Source organism: Corvus hawaiiensis, chromosome 15, assembly GCF_020740725.1.
Source record: "Corvus hawaiiensis isolate bCorHaw1 chromosome 15, bCorHaw1.pri.cur, whole genome shotgun sequence".
Classification (NCBI taxonomy): domain Eukaryota; kingdom Metazoa; phylum Chordata; class Aves; order Passeriformes; family Corvidae; genus Corvus; species Corvus hawaiiensis.
Window position 1 is genome coordinate 3,558,974 of NC_063227.1, and position 23,778 is coordinate 3,582,751.

Below are 23,778 nucleotides of genomic sequence, written 5' to 3' on the forward strand. Positions count from 1 at the left end.
CGGCCCCGCTCTCTTCCGCTGAAGGGGCGGGACGGGGGCGGGACCGGCCGCCGGGGACATCCCCCCCCCCCATCCCGCCCCACCGCCACCCCCCCGCGGGGCTCCTCCGGAAATCGCGGGGACACCCCATCACATCCCCTGGAGATGCCGGTGAACACAGATCCCCGCCCGCAGTTCCTCTGGGATCCTTCCAGGATTGCCTCCCTGCACACCCCACCAAGCTGGGACCCCCCCACCAGCGCTTCCCAGCAGAGCTCCCCTTCTCTCCCCCCCCCAGACAGAGCCAGAGCCACGGGTGGTGTCAGTCCTTTAATGCCCCACTCGCAGCCCCCTCCCCACAGCCCCTCACGTTCACACCTGCCCGAGGCAGCACAGCAAGTCCCAGCAAGGCGGGGGGAGCGCTGGAAAAACCAGGGAGCAACCTCCAGGCTCCCATAGCACAGCTCTGGGGAGCCAGCGGGCATCATCCCCCTCAGTCCAACCCGCGGGAGGCCCAGGGCCGGGCGGGGGTTACAGCCAAACAGACAGGTAAGAAAATACTTCTGGTATTTCTCAGAAACAGCATTTAGAAACCACAGTTTTTTACAGCTCCCCATAAAAAAAGATGGGTTTGGGCACAGGTGCTCCACTAGTAGAAACGCTTGTTCCGCTCCTGGCGTTTCTGGAAGACCACGGCTCCCACCACGGCGCAGACAATGATGCCCAGCAGTGCACAGAGCAGGAGCAGGAACACCTTCCAGCCCGTCAGCGGCCCGCTCCGGAAATTCCCCGTCGGGTCATCCACGTTGTCTGCAAGGGAAAGAACAGCTACAGAGACAGACACAACCTTGGCTCCTGTGGAGTTTTGCCGGGTGTCACATCTTCAACACCTTCCAGAGTCCAGCCCCGACATCCCAATTCCCCCTGGAAGGTTTGCAAAGCCCACAGGCTCACCTTTGGGGGATTTAAGGAGGCTGACGCTCGGCTCGATCTTGGTCCAGTCAACGGTCTCATCTTCTACAGGGTGCTCCACCATGAGCTGGAACAGCTTCATCGAGATAATGTCGTGATTGTCTGGGGAACAATCATGAGCACCAAATGCCATCAGAAGCTCTGAGATGTCCACACACTCAGAGCACCCCTCAGACCCTCCTCTGCCAGGTCCAGTCTCCTTCCCTCTCAAGCCACCCTCATCCCCAGGTATCAAACTGCAATCCAAAGACATTCCTTAGCTCTCAGGTGCCTCCTTTCCCCAGCCATGGGTCCCAAAAGGGTTTCAGGAGCCCAGTAAACAACTCAGGGAAAGGAAGCCATGGAAACTATCCAGTGCATCCAGTGTTACGATCACAGAATCACAGAATTTTCAGGGTTGGAAGGGACCTCTGGATATCCAACTCCTCTGCCAAGGCAGGGTCACCTAATCCAGGCTCCAACCACCACGTGTTCCCCTGAGCAAAGCCCCCTCTCACCAGACAGATCTCCTGTGCCAGCAGAAGCACCAAAGAAGTACCCAGTTGGCAGCTGCACCCCTGCGATGTCAATGCAGTTCTTCCATTCATTCTTGTCTTCCACGTCAGTCATCACCTGCAAAACCAGGAGAGGGTCACACCAGGAATGTTCAGGACCATGGGACAGGCCAGCTTGGAAGGGACCGCAATCTGGTCCAACCTTCCTGCTCAAGCAGGGCCATCCCAGATCACACGGATTGTGTCCAGATGATTCACAAATATCTCCAGTGAGGGACACTCCACACCCTCTCCAGGCAACCACCTTTGGCACGCCACTATCCTGCCTGCCTGCACCTCTGCAGCTGGATGTGCTGGCCAGGCAGTGGCTGAGCCTGGAAGACCATCTCCAGCTCCTGGTACAGCCAGCCCTGCCCTACCTCAAGCGCAGGTGCCCCACCAGGTCTCACCGTGAGCCGGCCCCGGGAGTAGCGGACGGCCAGGAAGGTGTCGTGGTTCTGGTTGCGCAGGTCAGCGGAGCAGCCGGCCAGCTCCGTCCAGCGCCCATCCTTGCTGTGGTCGTAGGTCAGGGAGCCGTTGTTGACCATGGCTGAGATGTAGGGGAACACGCGCTGCGGGGCACAGACAGCGGCTGCCGGGGCTGCGGGAGCTCCCGGCGGCACAGCCGGAGCCTCCGTGCCCGCAGGGGGAGCAGGGTGGGAGCACGGCACAGAGCACAGCACCACAACATCACGGCTGCTTCTCCATCTAAAGCTGCTTCTGAACTGAGCCAGAGCTGCCTAAAGCAGAGCCACCCTTTCTGAGCTCCCATTTCAAGACCCCCATCCTGTGATTCTGTGAATAAACCCACCCTGTATTGCATGGCCAGAGCAGAGACAGCCCCAAGCTTGCAGAGCGGCTGGATAAAAATCCCAGAATCATTTAGGTTGGAAAAGACCTCTGAGATCATTCAGTCCATCCTGTGAGCAATCCCCACCTTGTCAACTAGCCCTGACTGCCATGTCCAGTCATTCCTTGAACACAAGAAGTGTAAGAACAGAGCAGAAGACCCAGAATGGGCAGAAATCTCACATAAGCAGCAAAACCACTCACAGGGTTTTGTGATCAGTAAGTTACCTACACCAGGAGAGGACAACTGGAGGCAGGAATTCGCCTCCCATGAGCATCAAGACAACAGGGAGATGGGTCATTTCCAGGTGCCTTATGACTGAGGTATCATGGTTTTGGGGGTACAGACCCCAAAGCACAGTTTTGTTTTCTGACTGTGCCATAATGAAATCCACAAACACAGAGCAGGACAGAAGGAAAGGATCCCCAGCCCTCACAGGACTGATCTCTACTGTGGCCATGGGGAATTCTGGAGCAAAAAGGAGGCCCAGGAGTTTCTTTCAGACACACAGAGGTTGCAAAGAGAAAATAAAGGCAGAAACATCACGGAATGAGCATCCAAAGCACAGAAGTCAGGGAATGACACTCAGGATGTATATTAGCTGGTGGTGCTGGGTTTACACCAGCTCTGTGCCTGCTCTCCTGCGCAGAGAAAATGCCTTGGAAACATCTGTGTAGTCAAGAGCAGCACAAGAAGGAGAAGGGAGCTTCTTAGCTCCATTAATGCACACCAAGTCTTCCCTTTACCAACTCCCAGGCCAGGAAGAGCAGACCACGCTCAAGTAAGGAGAGACTTTTCCTTGGATCAGGTGAGAAGCACTTGGAGCAGGAAGGAAACAGCCTGGTGGGCACTGCACAAGCTGCTTGGACCACTCACCTCCGTTGCCTCATCATTAGGATAGGTATCAAGGAAAATAGCCAGTCCATGAAAGTTGTCCTTGCTGCCAAAAACAGGACCTGAAACAGGGCAGAGCAGTGGAGAGAGGGGGAGACAGAAGGAGGTCAGAATTCGTGCTCAGAGAGTTCTGAGCTGTACAAACTGTTCACTGCCAAGCAGGTGGCTGAGGGCACCTGCTGCCCGGGCAGAACACACAGGACACGTCACCGTAATCTAGTGAAACCAGACAGGGGGAGCCCAGAGGCGCTCCCTGGCCAGCTGCCTTCCGTGTGCTGCGGACCAGCCGGTTCCTGGCACTGACCTGGCGTCAGGCGCTCCTGCGTGTACCACAGCGCCAGCCCATCCCCGTGCAGGTTCTTCTTGCCGGCTCCGTGGATCTTGAAGTGGACGTGGAGCTCCCAGTCCTTGAGGAAGCAGGGCTGTGGGAGAAACCCCAGCGGCGTCAGGGCAGGAGGCGGCAGGGCCGTCCCGAGCCCCCGCCCGTCTCTGCCCGGGCTCTCACCACGCGGTTCCAGATGGAGCCCTCCCGACTGCGCTCGTCGGGCGTCAGGCGCACGTACTGGCTGGTGACCATGGTGCTACCCTGGAAGTCCCACAACGGCATCGCGGCGGAGCCCGCGCCTGTAGAGGGGCGAAGAGAGCGCGGATCAGCCCGGGCCGCTCGCGGGGGGCCCTGCGCGTCCCCCCGGCCCCGCGCTCACCCTGGTACGGCTTCATCAGCGAGTGCTCCCGCTTTAGGTGCTCGCTGTTGCCATCCGTGAGCTCGGCGGGCACCGGGCGCGGCCCGGCCAGGGCCAACAGCAGCGCGACCGCCGCCACCAGCCCGCCCGCACCCGCCGCCATGCTCCGCTTCCGCCTTCCCTTCCGGCGCTCCGCCCCGGCCCCGCCTCTCAACAGAAACAGCCAATCAGAAATCCGCGCTCACCGTGGTCCCGCCCCCATCCGTGAGCGGCATCACGGTCCGCCTATTGCAGGGGAGAGGGCGGGGCCAGTGGGCGCGTAGCCCCCGTTGCGCGGCGGGAGGCGGGAGGAGGGGGCCGAACGGCCTCCCGGCGGGTGCTACGCGTGCGCGGCAGCGCGGGGCGTGCCGGGAGCTGTAGTCCGCCCGCCCTCCCCGGGGCCGCTCACGTGCGCGGCTCGTGGCCCCCGCGGGACACGTGACCCGCCTCGACGGGTCCCGGGAACGGGAACAGCCCCGGGATGGGCCCAGGGAACGGCCTCGGGAAGAACGGCCTCGGGAAGAACGGCCTCGGGAACGCAGAGCAGCGGGTCAGCACCGCCGCAGCGGCGCGGGAAGGACAGGCCGAGGCAGCGTGGAGGTCACAGCAGCTTTATTGAGGGTCGCAGGGCAGCCCCTGGCCCGCTCCCGCAGCTCTCCCCTCATCCCTCCGCCACGGCAGCCGTGGTGGCCAGGCAGCGGAATCTCCCAGCCCTCCGGATGGGCACCTCCAGGCAGGCGGCAGCCCCGGCTGGGACACAACGCGCGTCCCGGGGGTACAGGGTCCCCTCGGCCGCACAGAGCAGCCTCCGCCGGCACCGGGCAAGGAGACCCCGCCGTTGGCGACTGGTCCTGCCTTCGTGCTTGTCCCGAGTCCTGTGCGCACATGGGGACTCCTCCTCTGGCCAGCGAGAGGTGCCGAAGGGATGCTTTCCCGAGCCTCTGTACCGTGGCACGGCTGGGGCAGCACCGGTGCCATCCTGCAGGAGCACAGGGGGACGGACACACAGCGCACGGGTGCCTGGGGGTGCAGCCGGCACCGTGTCGGGGTGCTCGGCATGCCCGGGGCATGTGTGGGTCACAGCAGCACCCGTGGGGTGTAACAGCAGCGTGGATGGACAAGTCCTGGGCAGGTTCTCGTGCTGGAGGTGTGCGAGCCCTCAACACGGTGGGACTTTATATGGGAAAATACTGGCAGAACATTCGAAATGTTTAACGGGAGAGTGAGGCAAGATGAGCTTGAGATAACAGGACACTTCACAGGAGAGTGAGGCAAGATGAGCTTGAGATAACAGAACACTTCACAGGAGAGGGAGGCAGGATGAGCTTGAGATAACAGGACACTTGAAAGGAAAGGGAGGCAGGAGGCCCTTAGGATAACAAGAACATGAAAGACATGAGCCAGCTGAGATCACCATTGCAGAAGAGCTGAATTGTGCGCATGCTCTGGAGCAAGAGCTGAAAAGGACAACTTCGAGGAAGACTTGGGGCCTTCATCCCACGACCACCCGAGATGACCACCAGAGAGCATTACACATGGTCGAGTGGATGTGAATTAGTGCCCAAAAGTATTTAGCATAAGACTACCCTTTTCTGAGTTGTATGAATAATGCATGAGCTGTGTGTAATAAATTGCTGAAAATCCACGATGTTGGTGTGCACGATAAGAGGAGGCATCCCCCCCGTGCACCCATCCCATTGCTGAATAAACAAATACCTGCTTCAAAGACTCGGTCTCTGGAGTTCCTGGTACCCTGGCATGAGTCAGGACACGTGCTTCCCTCCAACAGCACGGGGGCTGCAGGGGAGTCAGGGGGTGTGAGGAGCCCGTGGAAGCCCGGGAGGCAGGGAGAGGGGAAGCCAGCTGATTAGTGGAAGACTGGGTGGGAAAATCGTCCAAACATGGCAGTCTGAGGCTCAGGGCCGAGCCAAGGGATTGGGGGGTTGGCCGTGGCATAGGGACCTGCAGCTCAGGCCCGTCTGGCACTTTGCAGCTCTCACTTCTTCCTGTTCATGATCTGGCTGGAAATCCAGTTCATCCCATCCTGAAGGGGAAGAACGATGTGAGCGCAGGCCCTTGGGTCCACTCCCAGCTCTGCAGAGCCCACAGGCCCCCATCTCTACCTGCACCCCTTCCCCAGACAGGGCCGAGCAGGCCTGGATCTGCCACTCCCGGTCCCGGTAGGTGTGGAGGCTCAGCCCTTCTGCGATTTCGGCTGCGGGTGCTGCAGTCACCAGGTCCTGCTTGTTGGCAAACACCAGTAGCGGGACCCCCGTGAGGGACTCATCCTCCGTGAGCTCTGCCAGCTCCTGCCAAGAGAGAACCTTCTCCCAGGGCTGCTGCCCTCCTCCACGGAGCTGCGCAGCAAGTGCTGGACACCTCAGCCCTCCAAATGCCTCATCCCTTCTCTCTGGTGCTTGTGGCAGATAAGGAAGGGGTGAGGTCTTGACATCCCATGAGAGAGAAGCTCCCAAAGGAGCTTCACCTCCTGAAGGTCCATTAGCCCAGGAGCCACACACAGGGCTACCTGAGGACTGAAGCCCTCCCAGCACCGAGAGCCCTGGGCAAAGGGCAGCTGCAGGAGGCTCCTGCCAGTCCCGAGCTGTCTGGCACACCCACACCACCGTCTGGTGCTGGAACAGCCGGGGCTGGCACTCAGAGTCTCACCTTCCCCTCTCAGAGCTTCATTCCCGGGTTTGTAACTGAATTTGCTACTCGTAAACCTTTGTTTGGCTGTATCACTGACCTGGTGCTAGGGGGTGGGATGAGGGCTGGAGATTGAGGGGTCACTTTCACCAGGGACTGTCACCCCTGTGCTGGGCACCCTTGGAGCATCTCAGCTCAGGGGGAGCTGCTGGGCCATGGAGTGGGATATCTCTGCCTGCTGAGGCTCTGATCTTGAGCCTTCCCATAGCACTCCCAGGACAGCATGGCCCCTCCCTGCAGCACTGCCCCACAACTGAGAGTAGCTTCGCTTCACCCTCATCTGGTGCCAGACAGATCCGAGCCCCAGGACCCCACAGCCACCCCTCGCTGCACCCCTCATACCTGCCCTGTCTCCTCAAAACGCTTCTGGTCAGCACTGTCAATGACATAAATCTGCCATGGGGACAAAAGGGACAGTCAGGGACTCCTTCTTGCCTGGCTGCACAGCCCTTCTGTGTGGCCCACACAGCACTCACAGGGCTGGGGGTGCTGCCCCACTCACCAGCAGGTCTGTGCTGCCCAGATACTTCTTCCAGTATGGGCGGATGGAGCGCTGCCCCCCAATATCCCAAACATTCAGCTTCAAACCGTGGGAGTGGACGCTCTTGATGTTGAATCCCTGCACGGGGAATCCCGGCATCACTCAAGGGATGGGTGGGACCTGCCCCCTCTGCCGCCGCCCGAGGCCCCCAGCAGCACCTACCTGTGTGGGGGTGATGGTGCTGACTTCCTCGGACGCCAGGCGCTTCAGCAGCGTCGTCTTGCCGGCATTGTCCAGCCCCAGCAGGACGATGCGGAGCTCCTGCTCCGGCGAACCCTTCAGCTTCTGGATGACAGAGAGCAGCCCCTGGGGGCGGGGGGTGCTGGGAGAGCCCTGTGGGGTGCCGGGTGGCTGCAGAGCACCCTTGTTTGGGAGAGGGGAACTGGGCACACTGCTGGCTTTGGGTATCCTGTGTCTCTGACCCGAGCAACCACCAAGGCCCAGCTCCCAAGGGGTGCAGGCTCGGCGTGGCCCCACAGCAGATCTGCCCACCCCAATTCCCCTTCCTGGGTGTGCTGTCCCAGCCCTGGGACCCCTCCCAGCTCCTGGGCAGGCTGGGGGAACATGCCCCAGGTAGAGCCCTGCTCTGCCAGCCCTCCCAGCGCCACCACCGGGAACTGGTGCCGCATACCCTCCCTGGAGCCGGTGGGATGTCACCCGACCCCGCTTACCTTCTGCACATCACCCATGGTCTGGGAGTCACTCCGGCCCGCGGCACCACCTGGGGAGCTGCCGGGGCTCGTCCCCGGGGCCCGCCGGCCGGTGCGTGACTGGCACGCTCCCCGTCCCCGGGGGAGGAAGAGGATTACGGGCTCCGGAATTAGCTGCTGTTCTTCCATTTACCCACGGCATTAAATAATGCCCTCAGCAAATCCCCCAGCCAGCTGTCGTCCCGCCGCCACCTACCCCCAGGATAAACCAGGTCCCCCCGGGCTGGGGCACTGGGGCACGGGGCATCCCTCTCCCCACGGGGAAGGGGTCCCAGCCTGGGAAGATGCCGAGCCCAGGCACAGGGCTGACACAGCCTCCCACATCGGGATGCCTCACGTTGAGGCAACACCAGCACCCACGAGCTGTCCCCTCGCAGGGTGGCAGGAGAAATTGTTGAGGCTGCTTGAGGCCACGTCAGCGACTGCCACAGCTCCCTGCTGCTGCCCAAGGGAAACCACCAGGCCCTGGAGCAGGTCGAGGGCTGGGTTGTCAGCAGCTGGAGCTTGGGGATGACACAGGACAGGGGTCCGGAGGGGCTCAGACACATTCTCCAGCAGCCCACCCCCAACCCAGGTGGGGTGAGGGGCTCATCTGTTCTCCGTTTGGATTAAGTGCATTAATTAAGCAATGTCTTTGATTCCTGCATGCTGCAGTTCTGTCCTCAGATCAGGTTTCCCAGCAGAGAGGTTATCCTTGCGGTGAGGACCGTGAGTCACGCACTCTTGGAGAGACATTTTTATTTATAACTCCCGTGGCAAAGCCAAGCCAAACAACACAGCCACACTCTGACAAAGGGAAGGGGAGCAGCACGATCACCTCTCATCCCTATCCTGCTCCACGCAGTGGCAGGGGGCAGAGGGGCAGCCAGAGGGGCCTCCCTCTGTTCCCCCCTGCCCAGAGACCCTGCCAGGGCTGCGGCTGCTTGTGCTGCTCTGCTTTTGTGACTGCTCATGGTGGGAAAGCTTCATTTTTCTCTGCATAGATCTGCACCCAACTTAATGTTAGGGTTCTGCTTTTGATAGGTTAATCACCCACCTTACATCCCCGTTATTAGCATTTCCCTGAGCGGGTTGCCATGGTGTTCTGTGGTTTATCCTGCGCTGTTAGTTACTGAGATTTCCTAACAAATAACCTAAAATATCCTCCACTGGTTTGTGGTTGCTGATCAACATGGAACCCCGACCTTAGGAGGTGGGCAAAACTGCTTAGGCATCAGTTTGGTGACTCCAAGCTGCACGTCCACTGCTCCTCTCTGCCAGGTTCTGCAGGCACGCACAGCACAGGCAACCCTCCCCAAACGCTGGCCCAGCCCCAGACCCTCTGTGACCAGGGCAAGTGGCACCAGGCTGGTGGCAGGGTGTGCTGGGCCTGTTGATGTCCCCCTGCCCCTACACCCCCCTTCCCTGGGGTGATGTGATGGCCGGGAGGAGCCCGCTTGGGCTGTCCAGGCTGCAGGGAGGGGGGACAACGGGGTGGTGACCCCAAGGCAGCACAGCCATGCTGGGAATGGAGACTGGGATGGGTTTGGGAACAGGGATGCAGATGCGGATGTGGTCATGGATGTAGATGTGAATGGAGACAGGGACAGAGACGGGGATGGAAACAAGGATGCAGATGGGGATGGGATCACGGATGTGGATGCAGATGGAGATGGGGATGGGAATGGGGAATGAGTGGGATGGGGATGGGAACAGGGATGCAGATGGGAATGGGATAACGGATGCGGATGCAGATGGAGACAGGGACGGGGATGGGGACGGAGATGCAGCGGCGCCGCGGCGGCTCCTGGCCCGGAGCTGGAGCCGGTGCCCACCGGGGCGGTGCCGGCGGCGCGGGGCGGGCGGGCAGCCCCGCTCCCCCCGCTGCGGTCTCGGTTCCCATGGCGACACTTCCTGTGAGAGCCGAAAGCGGTAGTGTGGTAGTGCCGGGAGCGCCGGGCCGGGCCGGGCCGGGAGAGCCGCGCCGCCGGCCGGGGATGCTGCGGGGCCGCGGGCCGCGCCCGTAGCGCGCCGGGCCGGGCCGAGCCAGGGATGCAGGGCAAGGGCAAACTGCTGGTGGTCCAGAACGGGCGCATGGTGAGTGCCCGGCACGCCGGTCCTCATCCCCCGGGGTGCCGGTCCCCATCCCCCGGGGCTGCCCCGCCCGGCGGCGCGGCGTGGGGCTCGGTACCGGGCAGGCGGGGGATGTGTGGGACTGCGGACCGGGCGGGCAGGGCGTGTGGAGGGGATAACGGGCAGACAGAGGGATGTATGGAGTCAGGAAACAGGCAGGCTGGCTCTGGGCAGGCAGGGCAGGATGGGGAACCAAAGCAGGAGGAGTCGTAGAGGGGTTTTAGGGCAGGCAGCAGTGTGTGGGGCTGGGGTAATGAGCAGCAGGGGTTTATGAGGCTTGGACAGCATTGTAAGTGGGGATGTGCGGCACGGGGTAATGGACAAGCAGTGGCGGATGGGGATGGGGTCGCAGAAGTCAGCAGTGCTGGTGTGTGTGGGGCTGGGCGGCGCAGGCACGGCAGGGCTGTGTGGGTGTGGGCAGCAGGGATGGATGGGGAGGAGCGAGGAGTTGGCAAGATAGAGGGACATAGGACTGGGGTAAGAGACGTGGCAGAGGCATGTGGGGTGGGGTAGCAGGGAAAGGCAGGGGTGGAGACAGTCGGGGGTGTGCGGGGTAGGCTGGGGTGTGTGGGGCTGGCAGGGTGGGGGGCACGGGCCAGCTGGGTCAAGGGCATCACTTGAGTGTGGGCACCACTTCAGTGTGGCCCCAAGCAGGTGATGAGAGACAGCACCGTGCAGCGAGTGCTCGGCTGGGCTTTGGCTACGGAGGCTCTGCCCAAGTCCCTGCTTGCTGTGGGTCCCGGGTACTCCATCCCCAGGGCTGGTACCTGGGGGGCCCAGTGGGTGCTGCAGGACACCCTGTCCTGCTGTGCCCTGAGCTGGCAGCACTTGGTCTCTGTTTTTTGGGCGTTTGCCCTCTGGTAGCTCCAGGCTCCAAGGAAAGAGGGAACAGGCAGTTTGCCTGCCTGGGGCTCTGTGGTTGTCCTTCCTTCCCTCCCCTCCTCCCCTCCTCTTCCTGTGCCGTGGAGGCTGCTTCTCTCCTCCCTTCTTGTTTGGGGTGGCAGGGTTACATCTGATAGCATCTGCCCTTTCCCCATCACGGGCCTGGCCCCAGGCCATGGGGAGGTGGGAGAAAAGCTGCACCCACCTTGTAACTCTCCCTGCTGCCCTGGGCTGGAAGTCCTGTGTCCTGCCTCTGACACAGGGCAGGTGACACCAGAGCAGTGTGTGCTGACAGTGTCTCTTGCTCTGGGTTCGGACTGGGTTTGCCCTGGTGCTGCTGCCTGCCCAGGTACCACTCCACCAGGCCCACAGATCCCGTGCAGCCCCTCTCACCTCTCTTCTTTCCACCCCCACAGGGCCCAGCCGTGTCAGATGGAGGTAAGGCCGCTCTTTGCCCTGGGACGGGAGGTTGGCATCATCTTCAGGGGAGGGGGAAGCCCACAGGCAGCCTGGTGCCAGGGGCAGGGAGCCAGCAGACAGTGAGGTCCTGTGTCAGCACAGGCTGTGCCATGGGCAGGAGGCAGGGCCCCCACAGTGCAGGGCTGAGCCCTCTGCCTGGGACTGGCCGTGTCCCCACATCCCTCCCACTTGGCCCCTGGTGCCTGTCTCTCCCTTTGGCTGCTCAGCTGGTGGGGTGCTGGGGGCTGAGGGGCTTCCTGGGGCAAGGAGAACCTGGGTACCAGCCAGCCCCAGATTGTCTGAGGGAGTCTGTCTGTCTGTCTGTCAGTCTCACTGTGCACTGGATATCTCAGACGGTTTATTTGACTGTCTTGGCCCCAGTTACCCGTGGTTTAGACCCAGTGGGGAGCCTGGCAAAGGAGCAGCCTGACACACCTACTCCATTCCTGCCAGCTTTGCCAGGAGAACACTGCTTCCATACCCTTACCTTCTCTTGCAAATGACCCCCTGCTTCCAGCTGCACACCAGTCAAACCAGTTCCAAAGCTGGGGTTGTCCCCGGGAACTTCCATCTTTCTGAATACATGGTCACCCTGGGCTTCCCCGAGGTGGGGTTTCCTCAGGGTTGGGAGCTGGAAATGACACTTGCTGTGCCCTCCACATGCTGTGTTTGTCCCTCATCATGGCCAGAGCAATGGAGAAGGTGGGTTCAGGCACCTCTGCCCATCTTCCAAGCTTCCCTCCACTCTGTCTGCCATCCGTGTCCCCTTCCACTCTGCTTTCCCTGCTGGCTGGGTGCCTTCCCCACGGCTGTCTTACCCCGGGACATGAGTCACAGGTGGAGTCACGATGACACCAAGGGTGGGCAGAACTGCCAGCGCTGGCAGGGAGAGCTGTCGTGCCGGGAAGTGCCAGCTGTGGCACCATGGACTCCAAGGATGCCACTGTGATGGTCCTTATGTTCCCTACCCAGCGCTCACCAGCTCCGATCCAGATGGGGCACACAGAGGGCTGCTGGTGCCAGGGTGTGATGCTGGGGGACAGGAAGACAGCAAGAACTGACCCTTTTTCTCTCTCAGAGTTAAATGCCTCCCGGACCCGTGGCAGCAACCACAGTGTGAACAGCCTGCCGGGCCCACCGACCTCGTGTGGATCCACACAGGGCTCTGTGGTCAGCTGGGCTGAATCCTTCGAGACACTGCTGCAGGACCGTGTGGCTGTCACCTACTTCACTGTGAGTGCCACAGCCCAGAGCTCAGTGCCTGCTCCCAGCTGCTGTTGGACACCGACTGTCCCACAGCCACGGTGCCACCAGACCAGCAGCTCTCTCTGCCCTGCAGGAGTTCCTCAAGAAGGAGTTCAGTGCTGAAAACGTCTACTTTTGGCAAGCATGTGAACGCTTCCAGCAGATCCCAGCCAGTGACACACAGCAGGTACCAGCTCTGTGCAGGCTTGGTCACACAGCTGCTGGGAGGGATGTGGGCAGATCTGTCCAGCCTGCATGTCCAGGGGTCCTGGCAGTCCCCTTTTCTAGGGGGCTGAGCAGGCTGGGGGCTCTTGCAGAAGGAGTAACAAGATGGATGTGATGTGCATCTGAAAAGCCACAGCTGGGCTTGCCTGCCCCACAGAGCAGGATGTGCTTTCTCAGCCTGGGACAGCCAGAGGGTGGAGAGTGTTTCTGGGGGGACAAACAAGACCAAGGGCAGAGATGGATAGGGGATGATGGGGACAGAGCTAGGTGGCTGCAGGAGATGGTTCCTCCCTCAGTTTGTACCTTTGCTGAGAGACTGGCATGTCATGCCCAAAGCTTGGTCCTGAAGTCCAGGTACTGAGCTGGTCCTGGGGCAGGTTGGTTCTTCAGGACTCAGGTGTCTCTGTGGGGTGAGCAAGAGGCTCCCCTGGGGTGGTACAGAGGAGGGGGTTGCTGGTCTCAGCCTGGCCTCCTATCCCCCCAGCTGGCCCAGGAGGCACGGCGGATCTACGATGAGTTCCTCTCCAGCCACTCGGTCAGCCCTGTGAACATTGACAAGCAGGCCTGGATTGGGGAGGACATGCTGGCCACCCCCTCCCCAGACATGTTTCGCATCCAGCAGCTCCAGGTATGGGCAGCACCTGAGCTCAACCCACAGGATGGGGGGCTGTGAGACCACCCCACATGTCACCAGCATCACTGCTGTCACCGTGGGGCTGTGCCATGGGGCAGTGGCTGGAGCCACTGGTGGGCAGGGGTCTTAAGCACACACATCCTCCCTTTCCAGATCTTCAACTTGATGAAGTTTGACAGCTATACACGTTTCGTGAAATCCCCGCTCTACCAGGCCTGCCTGCGGGCAGAGAGCCAGGGGCAGCCCCTGCCCGACCTGCGGCCCCACTCCCGCAGCAGCAGCCCCCCTCCTGACCTCAGCAAGGTGAGTGTGGGGGGAAGGGGAATGGGGACATGTCCCCTTGGTGCTGGGTCCCTTCCCTGCTCCTCAGCCCCAGGCTGAGGACAGACAAGCAGTCAGGAGACCAAGGAAAGGGAAGGGGAGACCTCAGATGTCCACAGGCTGAGATGCTGCTCAATTCACCCCAGAAGTCAAAGCTGAAGCTGGGCAAGTCCCTGCCACTGGGTGTGGAGACAGCAGGCAGTGGTGCCAACCGCAGCCCTCGCCGGTCCTTCAGGAAGGGAGAGCGGCGGGAGCCCTCCTGGGCAGGTGGGTGCTGTGCTGAGCAGGCCAGAGGGGCCACACCACCCTGAGGGGTGTTCACGTCCCTACCACCATCCCCCTGTCTGTCCTAGAGGGGGGAGAAGGCGGCAGGAGCGCCATGCTGTGGAGGGAGTCCCAGGGCTCGCTCAACTCCTCAGCCAGCCTGGACCTGGGCTTCTTGTCCTCGGCCAGCACAGCCACCAGCCCCTGCACGGAGGTGAGTCGGCACCACGCCAATCCCACGGCACCACGCTGCCACTGGCTGGGCTCATCCCGCTGCATCCCTCCCTCAGGGCCAACAGAAGAGCCTGGGGGGCAGCGAGGCAGAGCTGCCAGCCAAGCCCATGAAGTACTGCTGCGTGTACCTGCCCGACGGCACGGCCTCGCTGGCCTCCGTCCGGCCCGGCCGCTCCATCCGGGACATGCTGGTGGGGATATGTGAGAAACGCGGCTTCAGCCTCCCCGACATCAAGGTCTACCTGGTGGGGAATGAGCAGGTAGGGCAGGCAGGGGGGAGCAGGGTTTTTGCCAGCCAAACCATCCCTGCTGTGCTGGGACCACGTGCCACTCTGCTGGCTCTCTCCTGATGGTTTGTCTCTTGCAGAAAGCGCTGGTGCTGGACCAGGAGTGCTCTGTGTTGGCAGACCAGGAGGTGAAGCTGGAGAACAGGATAAGCTTTGAGTGAGTGGGAGCTTTGGGGCTGATGCTGTTGGCCATCCACAGTGCCTCAAATCCAGTCCCCCAGGCAGTCCCAAGTGCTCTGGCTCTGCTCCTGCCTGTCCATATTTGCCTGCAACAACCTCTTCTCCCCCTCTGCAGCCTGGAGATCTCCTCCCTCAACAAGACCATCCGCATCACAGCCAGGTCAACCAAGCGCATCCGGGAAGCGCTGCAGCCCGTGCTGGGGAAGTACGGCGTGAGCGTGGAGCAGGCGCTGCTGCGCAGGGTGAGGCTCGGGCCTCGGCAGGCACAGCCCAGCCCCTGTGGTTTGGGGGGAGCCCTGGGTTTGGGGCTCAGGCTGTGAGCAGGTGGTGGGGAGCAGTGGTGTGTGCCAGGGACAGCCTGTGGGCTCGTAAAATCACAGGTTTTGGTATGGGCCATACACCCCACTGCGTGCTGGGAGGGACCAGTGGGTGTTCCCTGAGCTGGCACAGTGGGGTCTGGACAAGCAGGTCCTCAGCCGGCTGCCTTTGCTGTGCCACAGCGAGTGTGACACTGGCTGCTGTTCCTGTTGCAGCAAGGCGAGCCAGCCACCCTGGACCTGGAGAAGCTGGTCAGCACAGTGTCTGCTCAGAAACTTGTCTTGGAAACGCCAGCAGGTAAAGTGTCCTCCCTCCCAAACCATGTCCCCTCAAGCCACATCACCCTGAAGAGCACTCACAGCGTCAGGCTGTTTCCTGCTGGCCATGGCTCCTGCTCCCTGGGACAAGGTCCATCCTGTCACTGGCCGGGCCAGGACCAGGATGCTGGGATGGGGCACTGAGCATCACTTCCCTTGCAGACGTGCGAGTGATGGAGAGTGCTGAGGCTGCGGCTGCCCCCTCTCTGCTCCGGAGTGAGGTGAGCATAAAATCCCACCAGCCCCGGTCAGAGATGCCCTCACAGCTACTGCCGTGGTCCACAGGGAAGCTGGGCCCTGCTGTGGCCCCAGCACTTGCCGCGGGGCTGGGCAGTGGGTGCTGAGGCAGGAGCCAGGCTGTGGGAGGGTGATGGGGACGCAGCCCAGGGGAGCGCTGCCTCCTCGCCCCGTGGCTGAGGCCTGGGCTGCTCATTGCAGGAGGGAAGCCCAACAGGAGCAGAGCCTGACACGCGGTGGGAGGTGCCCTCCTCCTTCTCCAGGCCACGGGCTTCAGCTGCCATGAACCTCAACCGCCGCACGTATGACCTGGAAGGTGAGACCTGGCATGTCTGAAACCTGAGGGGTTGGGGCAAAACACAGGCCGAGGGATGCAGAGCCCCTGGTGTGCTGGGGATGGGTGCAGGGTCCTGTGAAGCTGGGAATTGGCTATGGGGTCTTGGGGTCTGGCGTGGAGCAGGGAGAAGGTGCAGGTGCTGTGCCTGGGACATGTTCAGGGTCATATCAGGTGGAGAGGGCAGCCGAGGTGCTAGGACAAAGCCCCAGTGCCTGGCTCAGGTGCATGATCTGCATTTCCCCAGGGCTGGTGGAGCTGCTGAACCGTGCCCAGAGCTGCCGGGCCAACGACCAGCGTGGGCTGCTCTCTAAGGAGGACCTGGTCCTGCCTGACTTCCTCCAGCTCCCCGTGCAGGACAACAGTGCCTGCGAGGGGTCAGATCAGCCCAGTGCCCCTCAGCCTGACTCTGAGGGAAACAGCCTCCCTCAGGAAGAGCCTGCGCTGGCTCAGCCTTCGTTCGACCACAAGCTCTGATGGGTCCTGCTGCACGTCCACACCCGGCGCGTGGCACCCCCAGGCCATGCCGGGGTTCAACACGGGCCCGACAGCCCCTGCCCTGCACCGCCGACACTGCCCGGACTGCAGATTCGTCCACATCCTGTCCCAAACTGTCGTGTCGTGTCACTGTGAGTGGCTGAGCAGCTGCCATGCCCGTCTGTGGGGCCACATCCCGGTGCACATCAAGGGAGTCCTGTACATAGTTTGAACCCCCGTTGCAAAGCACTTTGCAACGTCCCGTGCATGCCTGGCACTGTCCTGCCCAGTGCCTCTGCCTGCAGCAGAGCTGCCTGCCCAGCACATCCTGTCTGTGTCAGGCTGGCACAGCCCCACTCACTGTTTGGGTGGGGAAAGCTCCCTTCCCAGTGAAGGGTGTGTAGGATAGACAGGGTGGGTGGGGAGGAAAGGCAGGCTCCAGTCCTGAACTCCGGTGCTGTGGGCAGGCAGGGTCAGGAGAACATGTGCCTGGCGCTGAGAGCCAGATCCAGTCCCTGGCCCCGTGGGAACAGGGCTGCCCCGTTGTTGATTTGCAAGTCCACCCTTCCTGGGGAGGGTGAGCATGGCCCTGCCAGGCTGTGCCCCGGGCAGGTTGTTACATCTGCATTGCGTGAGCGTGGCCTGATCCTGCCGCAGTAGCACTGCTTGGAGCAGGGCACATGGTTCCTGCCCCAGGCAGACAGAGGCAGAGCCAGCAGATTGTGCCAAAAAAGCCTTCCTCCTCCTCACTGGAGATCCTGCGTGGGTGGCTGCTGAGGGACACACAGGAGCAAATCCCCATATCCCCCCTGCCCCATCCCCACTGGGGCTGTGGGTGCTCAGCCTTTGGGTACAGCTCTGCTTGGTGCCAGCAGAATGCAGCACCCCTGTGTGCTGAGCACCTCAACCTGCTGTGCAGGTCCCCAGCGTGTGCCCAGCCTGTCATTCCTGCCAGCGCCTGTGCTGGGCTGTAGCCTTGAGCCTAGGATCTGCCAGTCCTGGCTGTACCCTGTTGGTCCCCATGCCCAGCAGCCCAGCGTCCCCAGAGGTCCCAGACAGAATGTGTGATGGAGACATTTCCCCAACAGCAGCCAGGAGATCCCTCCACAGTCCATACATGCCAGAGCCCTTCCTGGCTGTGCCTTGCCTAACCAGTCTGTCACCACTGCCTGGCCAAAGGCAGAGGGGTGACCCAGGGCACCCAGGCTTGCCCAGAAATAGGGGCATGGCCACCCAGTCCCATGCCACCACAGCCAGCTGCAGCCCTGTGGCCTTAGTCAGAGCCCCCCTGTGTCTCTGTGATGCTGCTCAGTTCTGTCTGTGGTGTGGAACCAGGGGAAATAAAGAGCGTTGCCTGGATGTGCCTTTCTTTCCTTCTCTGTCATCAAGGCTGGATGGTTCTTTTCCCAGCAGCAATGTCCCCTCAACCTCCCTGTCCCCCATGGAGCCCTCCCAGGCCCATGGCAGAGCTGGGGCCAGCCCTTGGCTCCAGTGCCACCCTGACTGGCAGCAAGGGGCAGTGCCAGGAGCTTGTTTTCCCGGCACTGCTGACGGAGTAGGGGAAGCTGCAGGGCCGGCACGGCCAAGGACTTCAGCCCCGACTCTGTCAATGAGTGACAGCCAGAGCTGCCAGGGCCTCACTGGGTTAATGATTGTGGGGGCAGCTGGCCAAGAGCCCCTGGGCACGGGGCAAGTGTGGACACCAGCCTCCTGCACACTGGCTGCACCCCTGCCCCCCTGGACAGAAGGGTCCCCAGGCCCTGCGGAGCCAGGACGTGTCCCCTGCTGTGGCACCTCCCGGGCATTCAGCTCCATCAGTCTGTGACTCAGTGGAGGTGGCTCAATGGTGTTCCAGCACTGGCACAGGTACCCCAGGCAGTCCCTGAGTGCCCTGGAGTACCCAAGGGATCTGCCCTTGTTCCTCCCATACACTTGCACCTGGCTCATCTATGGTGATGGGTCCTGGAAGTGCTTAATCCTGGAGAAATGGGGATGTGGCAACTGAACAGCTTTGTGCCTACTCCCACAGGCACCGGGGCTGGAGGGGCCCTTTGGCCACTGTCTCTCCCCTGGACAGCTGTGGACAGGAGCCGGCTGGGTGTCCTGTGGGTGGATGGAAACTTGGCTGGAGGTGTGTAAGCAGCAGGTAATGATAAACAGGGCCGAGGAGGTGGTGACGGCAGCGCTGGCCTCGCTCCTCTCCTGCCCACCCATCGCACGCGCCGGGGAGATGTGGTGCCAGGGAGACGCAGGCTCTGCCCCACAGCCCTCACAGCACTGCTGGCTGCCCCACACTGAGCCGCTGGCACAGGCAGAGCTGGGCTGTGTGCCACCATCACCACCAGTGGCAGGACACAGGGATCACACCGGTGTTGGCATCACCCACCACCAATGCCCTGGGAGTGAGGACATTGTGCCCTGGGCAGAGCTGGGTCCCTCATGGCTGATGCTCCAATGGCACTGAAGGTGCTGGATGTGTGCATGGCCTCACCTGTGGTTTGTGATGCCCCAGCAGCACCAGCACCAAGCCCTTCTCCTCTTCCTCCTCCTCTCGTGCAGTGGATGAACCACATGGCACCAAATGATGGAGAGCTGAGGCTGCTCCGACATCACCCCTCGGGCACTGGGCTCCAGCAGTGCCCCGGCTTTGCTCATCACTGCCGCTTACCCAGACCCCGGGCAGGCGAGTCGGGGAGTGCCAGGGGCGCGGTACCCCGGGGGCACCTGCCCCATCCGCCGCAGCTGACGTGGGATGTGGTGGGGGTTACCCATTAACTGCAGGAATTTCTGGGGAGGAGGTGAGCAGCGAGTGGAGGTGAGGGGCAACACGGGGCTCCTTAGACTTTGCTCTTGGCGTGTGTATAAAGGGCCGTGGTGCCCCACGGACCACTTCGCTGGAGGGACGCGTGGATGTGGCATGTGGAAGTGGCACTGCCCTGAGTGCCCGGCCAGCCCCAGGTGAGCTGGGCCCTGAGCAGGAGGAGTCCCCTTCCTGCCCCCCCTGCCTGCCCTTTGGGAGCTCGCTGGGGTGGCACAGCAGCAGCTGGTGGCCCAGGGTACCAACAGATGATGGGATGGTGCTCCTCAGTGGTGCCAGCGCTGCAGGGATTCGGGGGGACATGGCAGTGGGTGCAGCACAGCTGTGGTGACACACAGCCACCTCTGCTCAGCCTCAGCAGGAGCGATGCTGCCCTACCGGACGGAGAGCCCGGTCCTGCCTGGTTGCTGCCCAGTGCGGGGAGGAAGGGTGGTGCACGGGCCACAGTTTGCCTACTGCCCCAGCCCCCAAGGTAGGTGCCACCAGCCCTCCTCCTCTTCCTCGCCTGGCTCAGCTCTGCTTCTGGCCCAGGCAGTGCTGGGGTCTCCTCTGCATGGAGGCCCCTGTGAGGACAGAGCTGTACCATAGGTGCCCTCTCTCTCCAGCTCTGCACCGGCTGCCAGGTGCCCACACCTGCCCCTTCACTGTCAGCGCTGTGCCTTGCCCTGACCATGGCTTCCCCTGCCCCGGCTCGCCGGGGCGCCTGCGTGAGGGCCGGGAGCGCTACGAGCTGGACGCGCTGTCCTGGCAGGGGCACCGCCTGGGCTTGGATGAGCTGCAGAAGCCAGGTGAGACCCCGCAGGTGGTGGGGGTCTCACACAGCACGCGGGCTGGGGAACACCCCAGAGACCTGACAGAGGCACCTGGGGCACTTGGTGTGCCAGGACTGTGGGGTGCCAGGATGGGAGGGGAGTGCCGGAGGGGAGACCCTGAGCATCCTGGGGTGATGTGGGAAGAACTGAGGGACAATGGGGCAGTTGGCACAAGGCACTCCAGTGTGGGAGGAGATGGAGGGGACCCAGGGAGAGGTGGCATAGCTGGGGACATGAGCCCTGTGCTGCCAGGAGCTGAGAGAACTGCATGAGGCTGTAGGAGCCTGAGGAACCAGGGCCATGCCACAGCAGGAGTTTAACACTCTCTCTTGTCTTGCACAGAGCTCGGGTGCTGGGCCAGGGTCCAGTCCTTCTGTGTCTCCCTTCTAAAGGTGCCCCTGATGTTTGGGTTCCTGTACCTCTTCGTGTGCTCTCTGGACGTGCTCAGCTCTGCCTTCCAGCTGGCTGGAGGTAGGAGGGTGGCAGGGATGCCTGGGAACCTGGTGGCACTGGCAGTGCCAGCAGCCTGTGCTCACATTCCCTTACAGGAAAGGTGGCGGGGGACATCTTCAAGGACAACGCCATCCTCTCCAATCCAGTGGCTGGGTTGGTGGTGGGCATCCTGGTGACCGTGCTGGTGCAGAGCTCCTCCACCTCCACCTCCATCATTGTCAGCATGGTCTCCTCAGGGTGTGAGTGTGCCCATGAGGCTCCTGGGGAGCTGAGGCTGGAGGAGGGGATGGCTGGATGGGGTCACCCTGAGCCAGGCCATGTGAGGCTAGCAGGTCTCTCTGTCCCCAGTGCTGGAGGTGCGCTCTGCCATCCCCATCATCATGGGCTCCAACATCGGCACCTCAGTCACCAACACCATCGTGGCCCTCATGCAGGCTGGCGACCGCAGTGAGTTCAAACGGTGAGAGCTGCATGGGTCAGAGGAGACTTGGGGGCTGGGGGCTGCTCCTCAGGACCACCCCATGCCAACGAGCTCCTCTGCTCTGCACAGAGCCTTCGCCGGTGCCACGGTGCACGACTGCTTCAACTGGCTGTCGGTGCTGGTGCTGCTGCCACTGGAGGTGGTGAGTGGCTACCTGCACCACGTCACCCGCCTGGTCGTGGCCACCTTCAACATCCGCAGCGGGAAGGATGCCCCCGACCTGCTGAAGATCATCACGGAGCCCTTCACCAAGCTCATCATCCAGGTCTCCTCAGCTGTTGTGTTCGCCAGCATGGTGTGCCCCAGGCTGGTGGTGATGTCCCCAGCACTGGTGTCCCTTTGATGGTGGTCGTATCCAAGTGTCCCCAGGCTGGCAGTGGTGTCCCCATGCCAGTGAAGATGTCCCCAGTCTGTGGGTGCTGTTAGCCCCCAGGCACCCTCTCCAACATGTGTGTTGTTGCAGCTGGACAAGTCTGTGATCACGGGCATCGCGACAGGGGACGAGAGCCTGCGCAACCGGAGCCTCATCCGCGTCTGGTGTGGCCCTGCATCCCCACAGGTGAGGGGCCCGTGGCCCTGCTGGGGCCACCAAACAATCCCACAGAGGATGGGTGGTGGGCAAGGGCTGGCTGTGGACACCGTGGAGGCAGCTGTAGCCCACCTTCTCCCTGCAGATGGCCACTGTGGGACTTGGGCCCCCCCCAAACTGCACATCCCCCGGCCACTGCAGCACTAAGGGCATCGAGGTCCTCCACAACATCACCAGGCAGAAGTGTGAGTGGGTGTGGAGGGCTTGGGCAGGGCTGGGGCACAGGGCATGGGGCTGAGGAGGTGCAGGCGGGGCTGGGGGTTGTACACGTGATGGAGAAGTGCTGGAGCCATGACGTGGCTCAGGGCTGGGAGATGCTGGGCTGGGGTCTGGGTGTGGGGCTGTCTGTGGGGGCAGGTTTGCGAGCGGGGCCGGGCTGGCCCCAGCCCCTTGCCCAGCCGTGCTGTGGGGCAGGCAAGCACCTCTTCACCGACACACCACTGCCCGACCTGGCTGTGGGGCTGGTGCTGCTGGCCGGGTCCCTCGTCGTGCTCTGCACCTGCCTCATCCTCCTGGTCAAACTCCTCAACTCCCTGCTCAAGGGGCAGGTGGCCAAAGCCATCCAGAAGGTCATCAACACGGGTGAGTAGGACGGGGACCGTGTACCACACGGTCACCCATGCCCATCTCCACCTGCCATCCTCAGACCTGTCCCTGGCTGCCCCAACCCCCAACCCTGATGAGTCCCTGCCCATATCCATGTTTGTGTCCATGCCCATGCCGTGGCAGACCTCCCACATCCGCTCAGCTGGCTCACGGGGTACTTTGCCATGGTGGTGGGTGCTGGGATGACCTTCGTGGTGCAGAGCAGCTCTGTCTTCACCTCGGCCATCACACCCCTGATCGGTGAGTCCCGGCCATTCCTGGTCCCCTGCCATGTGCCAGCCTGTGGCCTGTGGGTGCTAAAGCACTCAGAGGGACAGGACGAGCTGTGCATCCTTGGGAGAGCACAGGGATGAGACTGCCAGGAGAGATGGGATGGATGGGCTGCCTCTCCCACAGGCCTGGGGGTGATCAGCATTGAGCGTGCCTACCCACTGACCCTGGGCTCAAACATTGGCACCACCACCACTGCCATCCTGGCTGCCCTGGCCAGCCCGGGGGACAAGCTGGCCAGCTCCTTCCAGGTAGAGTCAGCCCAGGGCCATGGCTGGGTTGGATGGGGTCAGCGGGCAGGGCAGGGGGTGGGGGAAGCCCACGTGCCCAGTTTGACAGGGATGCCATCCCTACAGATTGCTCTGTGCCACTTCTTCTTCAACATCTCGGGCATCCTGCTGTGGTACCCGCTGCCCTTCACCCGCCTGCCCATCCGCATGGCCAAGGCGCTGGGCGAGCGCACGGCCAAGTACCGCTGGTTTGCCGTGCTGTACCTCATCATCTGCTTCCTCCTGCTGCCCTCCCTCATCTTCGGCATCTCCATGGCGGGCTGGCGGGCGCTGGTGGGGGTGGGTGCGCCCTTCCTCGGCCTCCTCTTCTTCGTGGGGCTGGTGAACGCGCTGCAGGCGCACAGCCCCGGCCGCCTGCCCAAGTGGCTGCAGACCTGGGACTTCCTCCCCGCCTGGATGCACTCCCTGCAGCCCCTCGACCGCGTCATCACCCAGGCCACCCTGTGCTGCACTGACCGCTGCCGCAGCACCGAGGGCTGGGAGGAGCACGAGGGCTCTCCCCGCGACAAGGCCAGGCTGGGGCTGGACAACCCCGCCCTCTCCTACCCCGAGGAGATGCCCAGCCCCACCATCCGGGTGGGCTCCCCTCGCCCACTCCCTCACGGTGCCACACGGCTCTAGCTGGTGATGCACACCCGGGCTGCTGCTCCTGCGGCCGCTGGTGTCTAATAAAGGGGAAGTACCCATGCCCCAGATGTGTGTCTCTTTGGGTCCTCCCTCTGCAAACCCTGCGGTCACAGGTACCCCACCCCCACCATCCTCCCCGTTTCTCACACACTACCACTGCTCAGCCCAGCTGGTGCTGGGGACACACCAAACACTCTGCTGGTGCTGTGGGGCACGTGGTGATGCTGCCACAGCTAAACTCCGAGGTCTGTAGCCAGCTGTACTGAGGTGTCACAGGCAGCATCTTCTTCCACCTGCCTTGTCCCCGAAGGACTGAGCTGGCAGGGTCCATAGTGCCCCACTCTGTGCCACAGCAGTGTATCAGTGAGCGAGGCACAGCACAGGGCAGCCAGCAAGGTG

The 23,778-nt window shown here is 62.3% G+C and overlaps 4 protein-coding genes across 11 annotated transcripts; 2 read left to right on the forward strand and 2 right to left on the reverse strand.

Moving 5' to 3' along the window:
- Positions 1-296: 296 nt before the first annotated feature.
- LMAN2 (lectin, mannose binding 2) lies at positions 297-4,087 on the reverse strand. Its single transcript, XM_048320125.1, has 8 exons — positions 3,933-4,087; positions 3,734-3,852; positions 3,533-3,650; positions 3,211-3,290; positions 1,895-2,056; positions 1,449-1,563; positions 934-1,053; positions 297-789 (listed from the first exon to the last, which is right to left on the reverse strand). The coding sequence occupies exons 1-8, from the start codon at positions 4,072-4,074 to the stop codon at positions 629-631; spliced, it is 1,017 nt and encodes a 338-aa protein (XP_048176082.1). The 5' UTR covers positions 4,075-4,087; the 3' UTR covers positions 297-628.
- A 458-nt stretch (positions 4,088-4,545) lies between these two features.
- Positions 4,546-8,051, reverse strand: LOC125333859 (ADP-ribosylation factor-like protein 3). Of its 4 annotated transcripts, XR_007206989.1 has the most exons (7): positions 7,869-8,051; positions 7,360-7,560; positions 7,159-7,275; positions 6,999-7,049; positions 6,074-6,259; positions 5,667-5,994; positions 4,546-4,929 (listed from the first exon to the last, which is right to left on the reverse strand). XR_007206989.1 is itself a non-coding variant. In XM_048320128.1 (6 exons), exons 1-6 carry the CDS (start codon positions 8,034-8,036, stop codon positions 5,947-5,949), a joined length of 714 nt encoding a protein of 237 aa, XP_048176085.1. In that variant the 5' UTR covers positions 8,037-8,051; the 3' UTR covers positions 4,546-5,946. The 4 variants fall into 4 exon arrangements, 3 of the variants coding, with proteins under 3 accessions (XP_048176085.1, XP_048176084.1, XP_048176083.1); XM_048320128.1 differs by having other exon boundaries at positions 4,546-5,994; positions 7,360-7,503; XM_048320127.1 differs by having other exon boundaries at positions 4,546-5,994; positions 7,360-7,530.
- A 1,787-nt stretch (positions 8,052-9,838) lies between these two features.
- Positions 9,839-17,792, forward strand: RGS14 (regulator of G protein signaling 14). Of its 5 annotated transcripts, none has more exons than XM_048320141.1 (15): positions 9,839-9,983; positions 11,318-11,339; positions 12,439-12,593; positions 12,700-12,792; positions 13,315-13,458; positions 13,618-13,767; positions 13,905-14,052; positions 14,139-14,263; positions 14,340-14,543; positions 14,651-14,727; positions 14,866-14,992; positions 15,284-15,365; positions 15,548-15,606; positions 15,824-15,938; positions 16,204-17,792. In XM_048320141.1, exons 1-15 carry the CDS (start codon positions 9,939-9,941, stop codon positions 16,431-16,433), a joined length of 1,776 nt encoding a protein of 591 aa, XP_048176098.1. In that variant the 5' UTR covers positions 9,839-9,938; the 3' UTR covers positions 16,434-17,792. The 5 variants fall into 5 exon arrangements, with proteins under 5 accessions (XP_048176098.1, XP_048176099.1, XP_048176095.1 ...); XM_048320142.1 differs by having other exon boundaries at positions 9,840-9,983; positions 13,932-14,052; XM_048320138.1 differs by having other exon boundaries at positions 9,907-9,983; positions 11,318-12,593.
- An 87-nt stretch (positions 17,793-17,879) lies between these two features.
- On the forward strand, positions 17,880-23,445 carry SLC34A1 (solute carrier family 34 member 1). Its single transcript, XM_048320137.1, has 13 exons — positions 17,880-19,391; positions 19,604-19,723; positions 19,857-20,039; positions 20,406-20,534; positions 20,612-20,755; positions 20,865-20,976; positions 21,067-21,262; positions 21,461-21,556; positions 21,672-21,771; positions 22,001-22,168; positions 22,316-22,432; positions 22,589-22,713; positions 22,819-23,445. Exons 2-13 carry the CDS (start codon positions 19,618-19,620, stop codon positions 23,371-23,373), a joined length of 2,031 nt encoding a protein of 676 aa, XP_048176094.1. The 5' UTR covers positions 17,880-19,391; positions 19,604-19,617; the 3' UTR covers positions 23,374-23,445.
- The last annotated feature ends 333 nt before the right edge of the window (positions 23,446-23,778 follow it).